The sequence below is a fragment of the Fringilla coelebs genome (genome assembly GCF_963513975.1).
Source record: "Fringilla coelebs genome assembly, chromosome: 10".
Classification (NCBI taxonomy): domain Eukaryota; kingdom Metazoa; phylum Chordata; class Aves; order Passeriformes; family Fringillidae; genus Fringilla; species Fringilla coelebs.
The window spans coordinates 4,394,274-4,405,676 of NC_140036.1; the positions used below are offsets into that span (position 1 = coordinate 4,394,274).

Below are 11,403 nucleotides of genomic sequence, written 5' to 3' on the forward strand. Positions count from 1 at the left end.
GCAGTGTTTGATCTCTTGCAGACATGAAACTCTCTCTCTCTGTTTAAACACAATCCTGGTAGAACCCTAATTTGGGGGATGCCCCAGGGGAGGCTGTTAGGAGGGGGGAGCTCCATGCAGCCCTGCTGGGGCTGTTGGACAGACACACAGCCACTCTCCAGCTCTGAGACAGAGGCACCAACGTTCTGCTGTCTTGGGCTTCCTGGGGCTCAGCACAGCTCCCCTTGGGCTGCGGGACCAAGGTGTGGGCATGGCGCTGCTCTCCACCCTGGGCTGCCCTCCTTGGGCTGCACTCTCAGCCCCAGCCCTTCGGGGTGAGGACAGACTGACGGCAAACACGGCTGTGGGTCCGGCTCTGGCTCTTCCTCGCTGACAAAACCCCCAGTTTGCAACACAATTTCTGGCGTTTGGTCCTCGCCATCCGCTTTCCATTCCGGCGCTCGCCTCGCAGGAAGGCCGTGGGGACGAGGGGGGTGGGAGCCTGTTTCAATTGTTTGGGGAATGGAAGAGACTGGTTCTGTGGCTGGTGGAGCCCAGCAGAGCTCACTGTGTGCAGGGAACTTTCCCGCTGCTGACGCTTCCCCTGCAGCAGCAGAACCTGGAGGGTTTCTGAATCCGTGGCACTTTTGTGGCAGGGCTGGGTCTGGTGGCTGGATCTGGTGGCTGGCCCTTGGGATGGAGCCTTGCCTGGGGAATGGGATGTGCATCACCTGCCTGGGACAATTCTGAGGGAAAAACACCCAGTTTTTGGGATCTGGCCACGGTGGAGTGGTCCAGAGGGGTCAGAGGGTCTCTCATCCAACACAAGCTAAAAACCAATGCATTTAGGGCAGGAAGGTTCCCACCCGGTTCTCTCCAGGCAGGGGTGAATCTCTCACCTACTCCCATGTGAGCCCAGAAAAATGAATCACCAAAAATGAAAAGAAGCAAAGAAAGCAAGCAAAAAAAAAAAAAAATTAAAAAATCCCTCCCCAAAGCCGCCTTCCAGAGGGTTGGGCAAAAGATAAAAGCTCTCGGAGGAGCCGGGACTCCTCCTCTCCCACCACCGACCTCTCATTTAAATGTCTGTGTGCAGGCTGCAGCCGGCACTGCCTCGCCGGGAGCCCCCCAGGAGCCCCCCGGGGGCGATGCCCAGGCAGGGCACGGGCAGAGAGCCGGGCTGCGGCCGCCGGGGCTGACCCCGGGGAGCCGCCGGGGAGCGGCGCCGGGGGCGCGGGGGTCCCGCTGCGGAGCATGCCGGAGCCCCCGGGGCGCTGAGCCGAGCCGGGGCAGGGCGGAGCGGACAACGGGGGGGTCCCGGTGCATGGACCCCCCCAGGGCAGGCCCCGATGTCGGCGCCACTGCTGCTCTGGGTGGTTCTGCTCCGCTGGGCCAGCGGCGGGGGCTTCACCCGGGCGGGCAGGAGCTGGCAGCACTGCACAGGTAGGAGCCGAGGGCGGGGGCTGCAGCGGGGCCAGGTGTGCTCACCTGCCGGGACTGGGATGCTCCCCACGCTGCCGGGTGTGCTCTGTTTCGGGGGGCATGCCCCTGGGGTCAGCCTCTCCCGGCCGCCCAGCCCCGGTGTTTCGGTGCTCAGGGCCCGCTCAGTGCACCGAGATGCCCCAGGGGCTGCGTGCCAGCAGCAGGGATGGTGGCAGGGTGTGGGGTCACTGCTGTGCCTGCAGCCCCCACAGGGCCAACAGGGGAGCAGCCAGCCCTCTGGGAGCTGTGGGGAGAGCTCTGTCTGTCCCCGCTGCACAGGCGTTGGCCCAGGTTCTGCTGGAGGCAGAGGGGAGGGGAAGGACTGGAAGAAGGAGAAGAGAGCCGTGAAGTCCCCCTGGAAAGTCCCTCCTGCCCGGACTCTTCTGTGCTCTGACAGGCACAGTCCCCACCCTCCCGTCCCACCATCCCCGGCAGCTCCGGTGTCATTTCCCGAGCCGAGGAGGGTCCCGGTGCCCCGGCTCTGCCGTCCCCTCCCCATGCCTGTGCTGGGTGGGCAGAGCTCAGCGAGCTCAGCTTTTGGGGCTGCTTTGGGCCCAGGTTCTGCATGCTTAGGCCTTGTCCCAGTTTGATGGCAATTGTATTTACTTTCTGTTACAGCCCAGGTGATGTGAGAAGAAAAACAGGGAGGGATTGGAGAGTTTCTGCCCACTGCCCCGAGGGGCTGCAGTCTCTCTGGGAATGTCCCTGCTGTCCCCAAGCAGCCTTGGCTGGGGGGTCCTGGGGGTGCTGAGGCCCCAGCATCATCCTGGGGACCCCAGCACGAGGCCCCCTGGTGCCACCTGCGCTGCCCAAGCTGGGCTGGAGCGCCCCAGCTACTCTGCCAGCCTTGGCAGTGATGGATGTGGGAGGCAGAGCTTTGGATTTAGGGATTTGGATTTAGGACTTGGCCCCTTCCTGGCCCACAACCTCCAGCCCCAGCTCATCCTCAGCATCTCAGGAGCAACTGGGGGCTCCTAAACTCCTCTGCAAATCCAAGCCTGAGCTCAGCTTGTACTTTTTGCTGGGGAAAACAGGATCTGGCCGTTGCCCGAGTGATGCATTTCTGATATAAGCTGTTCCAGTTAAACTCCCCCCACCAGGACTTTGCTTTAGGAACAGCTTAAACCAGCAGAGGGGCGGGCAGGGTGGGAAGGACCTCACCCATCTCCCTGCTCTGGTCTGGATGGAGCCACAGGAGCAGATTCCTCCTGGCTCTGCCCACCTGGAGCTGGGCTGTGTGTGCAGGAAGCGCTTCCCTTCGGCAGCTGGTTTGGATTCAGACACACAGCCCGGCCTTGCTCGCAGCTCCCTCCTTCCCAGCCCTCCTGCTGTGCCCCAGCAGCCCGGATTTATTAGTACAAATTGGAGCTAAAAGCCAGGTCTCAGCGGGGTGGGACGGAATCGGGGATGTTTGGTGCAGCCAAGTGCTGCTTCATCTCTCGGGCACCATCTCCCTTCTCTGCCAGAAAACCATTCAAAAATAGAACCGGGAGGGTCCAAGGCCAGGAGAAGCCCCCACGGCTGCTCCAGCCCTTCCTGTGCCGCGATGCTGGACCTGGCAGTGTTCCGTGGGGTGGCACTTTCTGGTGCTGTTGTGCTGTGCGCTCTCACCGGGGCGATGCCCTGGGGCTGGGCACGGCGTTCTCTTCTCTGGGGAGAGGGTAATTATTTATAATGAGCGGTTTTGGTGCCTGCTGGGAGAGTGCGTGTGCGTGTGTGCAATTAGGGCTGGGCTGGGAGAGCCCGAACGGGGCCGGAGGGGTGGAGCTGTCCCCACTGCCCTGTGGACAGGGATGGGGACGGGTGGCTGCCCTGCCTGCCGGTACCGGGGGATCCCCAGGGAGCCGCTGGCAGCCCCGGGGCTGCCTGGCCGGCAGGTGTCCGCGCTCAGAGCTGGCTCAGTGAGACGTTCTGCACCCTCGCTGTTCCTGCTGTGGCGATGGAGATGCCGGCCTTGTGTCTGAGCGGCAAATCTCACCTGTGGGCCCGGAGCGGGGGCTCGGGGCAGACCCCAGGCAAGGGCTGGCAGGCTCCTGCGCCGGGTACCCCCATCCCACGGCGGGATAAACCCCTCCGCTGTCTCTCGGCACAGACCTGCGCCCGCTGGACATCCTGTCGGAGGCGGTGCCGGCCGGGGGGCTGGCCCGCGGCGTGCGGGTCCTGCAGGTGCAGGGGCTGCGCGGCTTGCAGCTCCCCGCATGGCGGCCCCGAGCCCTGGCCTTCCCCGCCTCGCGGCTCTTCATCCACTGCGACCGCTTCCCCGAGGAGTTCTCCATCATCGTCACGCTGCGGGCGCTCCGCCGCCCCGCCAAGGTGAGCGCGGGCAGCGGGCACGGCACGGCACGGCACGGCCCCGCCGGTGCCAGCCCCTGCCCTCCCGCAGAGGAACGAGTACATCTTCACGCTGATGGTGGAGGAGAGTCCCGGCGTCCTGGTGGGGCTGCGCTACGCCCCCGACAAGCTGCACTTCCTCTTCTGGAGCCAGGAGCGCGCCGGAGGATGGCAGACCCGCGTCACCTTCCCCAACGTGTCCCTCTCCGACAGCCGGTGGCACACGCTCGTCCTGGCTGTCTCCGGCCAGTCCTTCTCCTTGACGGTGGACTGCAGCCTCCCCAAGGACGTGTAGGTTTGGGGGGCTCGGCAGGGTGGGCAGGGTGATTTTCTTCCACTGTGGGGGTTCAGTTGTGGGTTTCTCTGGGTCTGGATTGAAGGCACTCCAGACAGTAATTCATGTTGGGACTCAGGTGTTTATTATTTCTTATCAGTAAAACAGTCTCACTGCTGAGAGTTCAGCAGCTTTTCATTAGAAGGCACCAAGTGGCCAACAATCTCTTGTTCCAAGGTCTTTTAAGATTAAACTATCCAATTAAGAGCTGACACCTGGATTATTTTCCCTATTAACCCACATCTCCTCTGGCCACCAGTAGATGCTTTGAAATTGTTCTCTCCTGTGAGACACCCTCTCTGCCCATCCCCAGGGTGGTGGAGACACCATTTCCCGCCTCGCTGTCGGTGAGGAGAGCCAGCTTCTACCTGGGCAACAGGCGGAGGAGGAAAGGCGTGTTCACGGTAGGTGCCCCTGCTGTGGGCTGGCCCTGGGTGCCCAGGTGGGCTCAGGGCTGCTCGTGGCTGGCCTGGGGTGTCCCACAGGCAGTGCCCTGTGCTGGCAGGGCTTCAGCTGCTCCAAGCTCCATGCCAGTGCTCCCCTTACACCAGCTGTTAGATTGCCCCAGCTGGACATCTGGGATCTGACAGATGTGCACGAATCCCGTGGGGACTTCTGCATCCCAGGAGGGAGGGCAACGAGCAGAAGTCAGGCAGGAAATCCAAGGCACAAATAACCTGCAGCTCCCATTCTGTGACCTGTGGGGCTTGGTCTCCATCCCTCTGCTCCCCCTTTCCCAGGGCTTGCTGAGACAGCTTGTCCTGCTGCCAGGAGCTGATGCCACCCCCCGGATATGCCACGCCGTGAACTTCAAAGCAGCAACGCTCTCTGTCCCCAGTGTCCTGCAGGATGTCCCTGCCAAGGCCGTGAGCAACGAGGTGCTCAAATACCCCTACGGTCAGTGCTCCCTGGCAGGCTCCTCCTCCTCCACCTCTGGCAGGAAGGGTCTGGGAATGAAGCAGGAGCAGAGGGCAGGAGGGTGTTCCTGTTCCCAGCACTCTCAGTGTGTGTTGGGATCCCTGTCCAAAATCTCCCTGAACAGGCAGGGTGGCCCTGCCTGGCTCCCTGGGCTCGTGTCAGTGGCCCCACACAGAGTTGTCCCAGTCTGTGGCTTCCCAGATCTGTGCTGGGATTCCATTTTCCCCGCTGCCCGATGCCCATCATCGGGATGAGGCTGGGATGCTTGCCCCTCCTGCCTCGCTGCTCCTGCCCTGTGTGCACTGAGAGGCTCCTGGCTCCTCTCCATGCCCAGAGACTGACATGAAGGTGACCCTGGGGGCCCGGCCCCGCTGCTCCAAGCAGGAGAAGGCTCAGTTCTGGTTCAACGCCTCCCGCCGAGGGCTCTACCTCTGCAACGGCAGCGCCTGGCTCTCCATGCTGGAAGGTACCCAGGGGGGGCTCTGCCACTCTGGGGGAGGGAAGGTGTAAGAGCCTGAATGAGGGATGGGGGACTCTGGGCAGCTCTTCAAAATGCAGTTTATTGTATACAAAATGCAGTTTAGTGTATACAAAATGCAGTTTATTGCGTACAAAATGCAGTTTATTGCATACAAAATGCAGTTTATTCCATCCAAGAGGTCACAGCAGCCCAGGGCCGTGGGTGACAGAGCTGTGCCCACAGCTGTCAGCTCCAGCTGCAGGCAGGCCTGCAGACCCTTTGGTTTTGGTCACAGTGCATTCTAGACTTTTCTTTGCTGAGCATCTTCATACAGTAGAACCAATCTATGCCTTCACTTTTATCTCTAGCCCATCATAACTGCTTCATTACCATATTCATGTCACTGCTCTCCAATCACTAAAGTCAGTACATTACAGTTTCAGCTAAAAGTTGTTTTTCAATTTTCTTGCAGTGGAAAATTCTGAGACTTTTTTCCTACTTGCCACATTGGCATGTTTGTTTGCCTGTGCTCTCTTTCTGCTTGGTAAAAACATCTTCTTGTTTGGGGTGGGTTTATCCTTTGCTCTAAGCCATAAAAACCCCTTCTAACTAACACATCCTTTGCCTCCTTGGTTATCCAGTAAGACTGGCTCAGCAATTCTTTTCTTCTCTATCAAAACTTGCTTCCATCTCTATTCCTTCATCAGATTGCCCATTCAAAAATCTTTCTGCCAAGCACACATACCTGTGAGACTTTCTTGCCAGACTTTCATCCTTCCCAACAGGAAGGAGACCCTTGCAGCAGAGCAGGAGCCTAACCTCACCCCTTTTTCTGTGCTCTCCCAGTCCAACCCAGGCTGGACTACGTGGAGGAGCACCAGAAGCTGCTGACCAACTCAGAGACCATGGGTGTTGAGGTGTTCACCATCCCCAGGCTGGGGCTCTTTGCAGCCACGGCCAACCGCCTGACACCGCCGGGCTCAGCCATCTACAGGTGGACTGATGGCAAGTTTGTGCACTACCAGAACATCCCCACACACCAGGCCCAGTCCTGGAAGTATTTCACCATTGGGAAGAAGGTGAGGCTGCCAGGAAGGTGCCCCCATGCTGCAGTACGTGCCCAGTGCTGGGTTCTCTGAAGCCTGGAGTCTTGGGCGTGGTTTAGGGAATATAGGTTTGGAGAATACAGGTAGCTGCATCTCAGGGCTACCTATATTCTTTAAGACCACGGCTGCCTGTGGTCTTAAAGAACCATCAGGGCCTGCAGTTCCCTCTCAAGACCCACTGAGTCCAACCCATTGCATTTTTAAACTCTCTTGCTTTTAAATTATTCCAGAATGATAATTCAGAGGTACCTCTTCTCCCCTGGGCAATCTGCCTTGGGGCTTGGGCAGAGGATTTGCCTGGTTCCTCTCCCTGGGAAGCTGCTCAGCACTTTGGAGGAGCCCAGGAAAGCCATCTGCTGAGAGCCAGCTCTGTGCAGGGCTCCCAGGGAAGCTGGGATTGTTCCCCCTCTGTCCCCTTCTGGTTTTCCCTTCCCACTGAAGCTGTGTCTGGAGATGCCCCAGATGGGCTCCCTGGACTGGTGCTTGCAGAGAGAGCAGAGCTGGGATTCACCTTTTGTGGGGAGACAGCCCAGCACAGCCCTGTCTTTGGGGGTGGCTGCTCCTTGGCTGAGCAAAGCCTTGGTCCTGTACAGGCCAGGAGGCAGAGACACCCCCAGTGACTCTTTCCTCTCTGTGGGCTGTGGCCCTGTCCCTCTTTGTGGCCCAGACTGGGGAATCATCTCTGCTGCTCCATGGGAAGGGTGGCACAGCATGACAGAGCTCGGATGTGCTCCCTGCCCTGCACTTGGCCATCTCTGCTGCACCATTCTTGTCTCTTGCACTTTCACAGGGAGTTCTTGGTCTGGAAAATGTCTTGTCTCAGGGAATTGTTATTTTTATTGCCATTATTGTTATCATTATCATACCTGCATTTTTTTGTTCTGAACCACCTTTACTTCCAGGGGGGTTTGTCAGCTGAACCTCCCTCCTTCCCCAGAGCATTTCACACCCATGCTCCCCATTCCTGGGGCTGGAGAGAGTGAGTGCCAACATCTCAGCTCTCCCTCCCCTTGTCTAAGAGCTCCTGGCTGCCAGTTGTGCCCCTGCCATGCACAGAGACCTCCACAGGGTCCCTGTCCCCACTTTGTGTTGCTTGGGGACAACCCAAGGACCCCAGCCAGGGCCACACCATCCCACCTCCATCCCACCTCCCCCTGCATTTCCTTCTCCATGCTGCTTTGAGAGGAGAAACCCATGCCATGCTGGCTTTTCCTTTTCCAGATCTTCCTGGCAGTGGCGAATTCCGAGCAGAATGAGCGGGGCCAGGAGTTCTCGGTGATTTTCAAGTGGAGCCGCAGGAAGGCGAAGTTCCTGGCGTACCAGCGGCTCAGCACGCACAGCGCCCGGGACTGGGAGGCCTTTGTCATCCAGGGAGAGGCTTTCCTGGCTGTGGTCAACCACAGAGAAGGTAGCCAGCCCTCAGTGCTCCCTGCAGGGGGTGTCTGGTGTAAGAGCCGAAATGAGGGGTGTGGGACTCCGGGCAGCTCTTCAAAATGCAGTTTATTGCATACAAAATGCAGTTTATTGTATACAAAATGCAGTTTATTCCATCCAAGAGGTCACAGCAGCCCAGGGCGGTGGGTGACAGAGCTGTGCCCACAGCTGTCAGCTCCAGCTGCAGGCAGGCCTGCAGACCCTTTGGTTTTGGTTACAGTGCATTCTAGACTTTTCTTTGCTGAGCATCTTCATACAGTAGAACCAATCTGTACCAGCCGTGCACATCACCCAGGGCTTGGTACCATCATGGCCAAGCCAAACTGGGGATGTTTCCCTTAGAGGGGCTGGAGGTTCAGTCCCTGAGGAGCTGCCACTTATCCATGTGGCCATTCCCACTCTTCCTGCAGCCTTTCTTTGCCCAAGCCCCTGTTGCAATGAGGATTTTGGGTCCCACACAGGTGTGAGGTGGAGATGCTCGAGCAGAGCCCAGGATGGAGTACATGCTTTAAGGCAGGGGGGAAGCCCCCAAGGTCTGGAGCTCAGGGATGTAGGCACAGAGTTTGTGGTGATTGGGGTGGGGTTGAGCCTCAAGGGGTACAACTGTGAGCAGCAGGTGAGCAGCAATGAGCCATGGAGCGCCCAGGGGCACTGACCAACCACCAAAGGGAGCAGAGGGCACACAGGGGCAAGGCATCAACAGGAGGGGATAAAAGGCTGAGCTAAAGAACAAGAGGAGTAGCCCCTTGCAGCCTTCTGAAGTGTTACTCTGTATGGTCTGAAGCCTTCTGAAATGGTGGGGTGATACTCTGTGTATGGTGGCCCCCTCCACTGTGCCATGTGCTGTGACACAGGGCCACAGCTGGGACTGGCCCTGCTACACAGTGGGACAGCCAGCAGAGCTTGTCCACCCTGGGATGCTGGCAGGGAGCCTCTGGAGTGCTGCTTGTGTGGGGATAAAGCCTCTGCCTGTCCCCCCTCAGCCAGGGCTGCCACAAAGCTGCTGCTGCTGCTGCTGCTGTGCACTTGGGCCAAGCTGTCGCTGTGTTCCATGGGATGGAGACACTAGGTAGGGGTGGAGGGGGGTCTTTAGGTAGGGATGGAGGCTCTAGAATCTCTTTGGCCACTTCTTGGGGAGCAGCAGGTCACTTGCAAAGAGCCTTGTGACCTGCTGGTAAATATTCATGAGCCTGTTTCGGGGTCTTGTTTCCTACACAAAGCAGGAATTGCTTTCCCTCACGGTGCACATCTGTCTCCCCCAGGGAACAACCACAACATAGACAGTGTGATATACAGGTGGAACCCCAGGACAGGGCTGTTTGAAACTAACCAGACCATTCCTACCTCTGGAGCCTACGACTGGGAGTTCTTCACCATTGGACCGTATTCCTTCCTGGCTGTGGCTAACACGTTCAATGGCACCTCCACCAGGATCTACTCTCACATCTACATCTGGCTCAGGGGCTCTTTCCAGCTCTTCCAGTCTATCCTGGTAAGGCTTGGCCACTGCTCCTCAGCTCTCCCCAATCCTGTGTTTAGACAGGGCAGCCACATCCAGCTCCTCATGGCCTCCTTCCCCACAGACATTTGGTGCAGCTGACTGGGAGGTGTTTCACATTGGGGACAGAGTGTTCCTGGCTGTTGCCAACAGCCACAGCTATGACAGCGGGATGCCAGCACCCTCCAACTTCTACGCCATCAACTCCTCCATCTATGAGCTGAACATCACAGCCCAGATGTTTGTTAAATTCCAGGACCTTCTCACCTACAGGTACCTGTGCAAGGGTTCAGGGTGCTTCTTCCCCTGAGAAACCCAAAGGTCTCATGGAATCCCAGAATGGTTTGGGTGGGAATGGACCTTAAAGCCCATCTCATTCCACTCCCTGCCATGAGCAGGGACATTTCCACTATCCCAGGTGGCTCCAAGCCCTGTCCAGCCTGGCCTTGGACACTTCCCGGGATCCAGGGGCAGCCACAGCTGCTCTGGGCAGCCTGTGCCAGAGCCTCTTTTCTCTCAGTTTAAAACTGCCCTTGCTTGTCTCCTGGAGGGTTCCTGCAGACTTCACACTCCCAGGGACTGGGACTGGTGGGGAGGGTGATGGGTGATGGCTCCTGGGCACCAGTTCCCACTGGGAGATGGGAGAGGGGCCCAGATTTGGGAATGGGGTGGATTTCTTTCAGGAACAGCCTGGGGGGAAGAGCAGGGTTTTCTGTGTGTCCTCAGGCAGTCAGAGACTGCAGTGGGGTGGCCACACGGGATCCATCTCACCTGTGCCTCTGCTCATTCCCTCCCCAGTGCCCTGGACTGGGAGTTCTTCTCAGTGGGAGACGACTCTTTCCTGGTGGTGGCCAACTCCTTCGATGGCTTCACCTTCTCTGTTAACAGCATCATCTACAGGTACTGCACACCCTGCTGCACCTGCCCAGGGAGGTTTAGGATTATTTTCAGGCAGGGATGGGAAGCCCCAGTGAGGCACATCCCCTCCTGAAGCACAGCAGGGAGCTGGCAGCCCCATGGCTCGACTGCCCTGCCCTTCCCAGGAGCTCACTGCCCTCCCTGTGCAGGTGGCAAGGCTATGAAGGCTTCGTGGCAGCCCACCAGCTCCCCACGGTGGGCTGCCGGGACTGGGAGGCGTTCCACACCGCCGAGGGCTCCTTCCTGCTCTACTCCAGCGCCAAGGAGCCGCTCTCCAAGGTGCTCAAGCTGAAAACCACCTGAGGCACGCTCGGCCCGTCGGTGCAGATGGACACAGAGCCCAGGAATGGCTGCAGCATCGGCCGGGCAGTGGCTGCTGCATGCTCTGCAGGAAGGGAGGAGGAAGAGGAGGAGGAGGAGGAGGGAGTTCCAGGCTCCCTGCAGCCTTGTCCAGGGGCTGTTTCTCCTGGGAAAGCTCTGTCACCACGCTCCAGAGCCGTGTCCTAGCCAAGGTGGCTGGAGCCTGGGTGCATCCCCGGGCTTAGCAGGACCATGGTGCCTGGCAATTCCCAGTCCCCAGGAGGGCCCCAGAGCTGCCAGCAGCTGTGGCCAAAGCTTGCACAAAGCCAGGGAAGGAAGAGGCAGAGCAGAGCAGGAGCTGCTGGGATGGGGGCATGGCAGAGGGGAGTAAACCTGTGAGAAATTGTGGGGGGAAAGCGTGTCCAGGCTGGCTCTGTCCGCCTGGGGCTGTGATGTTCCTGAGGACATCTGGTGTGACATTGCAGCCGTTCTTCACGTCCCCTTCATGCCACTGCCACAGGTGCCTGCCCACCCTCCCACTCTGGGTTGGGTCTCCCTCAGCAAGTGCTGTGTGTGTTGTACAGAGCTGTTGGTGTGTGCCAGGGCTGGTCCTTGCTGGTCCTTGCTGGGGTTAGGGACCCCT

The 11,403-nt window shown here is 59.0% G+C and overlaps 1 protein-coding gene across 1 annotated transcript; it reads left to right on the plus strand.

Moving 5' to 3' along the window:
• Positions 1-721: 721 nt before the first annotated feature.
• TSPEAR (thrombospondin type laminin G domain and EAR repeats) lies at positions 722-10,763 on the plus strand (the record flags this gene model as incomplete). The annotated part of the gene is made up of 12 exons (XM_084212443.1): positions 722-1,422; positions 3,554-3,774; positions 3,845-4,083; positions 4,440-4,530; positions 4,867-5,023; positions 5,379-5,510; positions 6,351-6,583; positions 7,832-8,018; positions 9,307-9,536; positions 9,628-9,815; positions 10,341-10,442; positions 10,610-10,763. Exons 1-12 carry the CDS (start codon positions 1,329-1,331, stop codon positions 10,761-10,763), a joined length of 2,028 nt encoding a protein of 675 aa, XP_084068569.1. The 5' UTR covers positions 722-1,328.
• Positions 10,764-11,403: the final 640 nt, after the last annotated feature.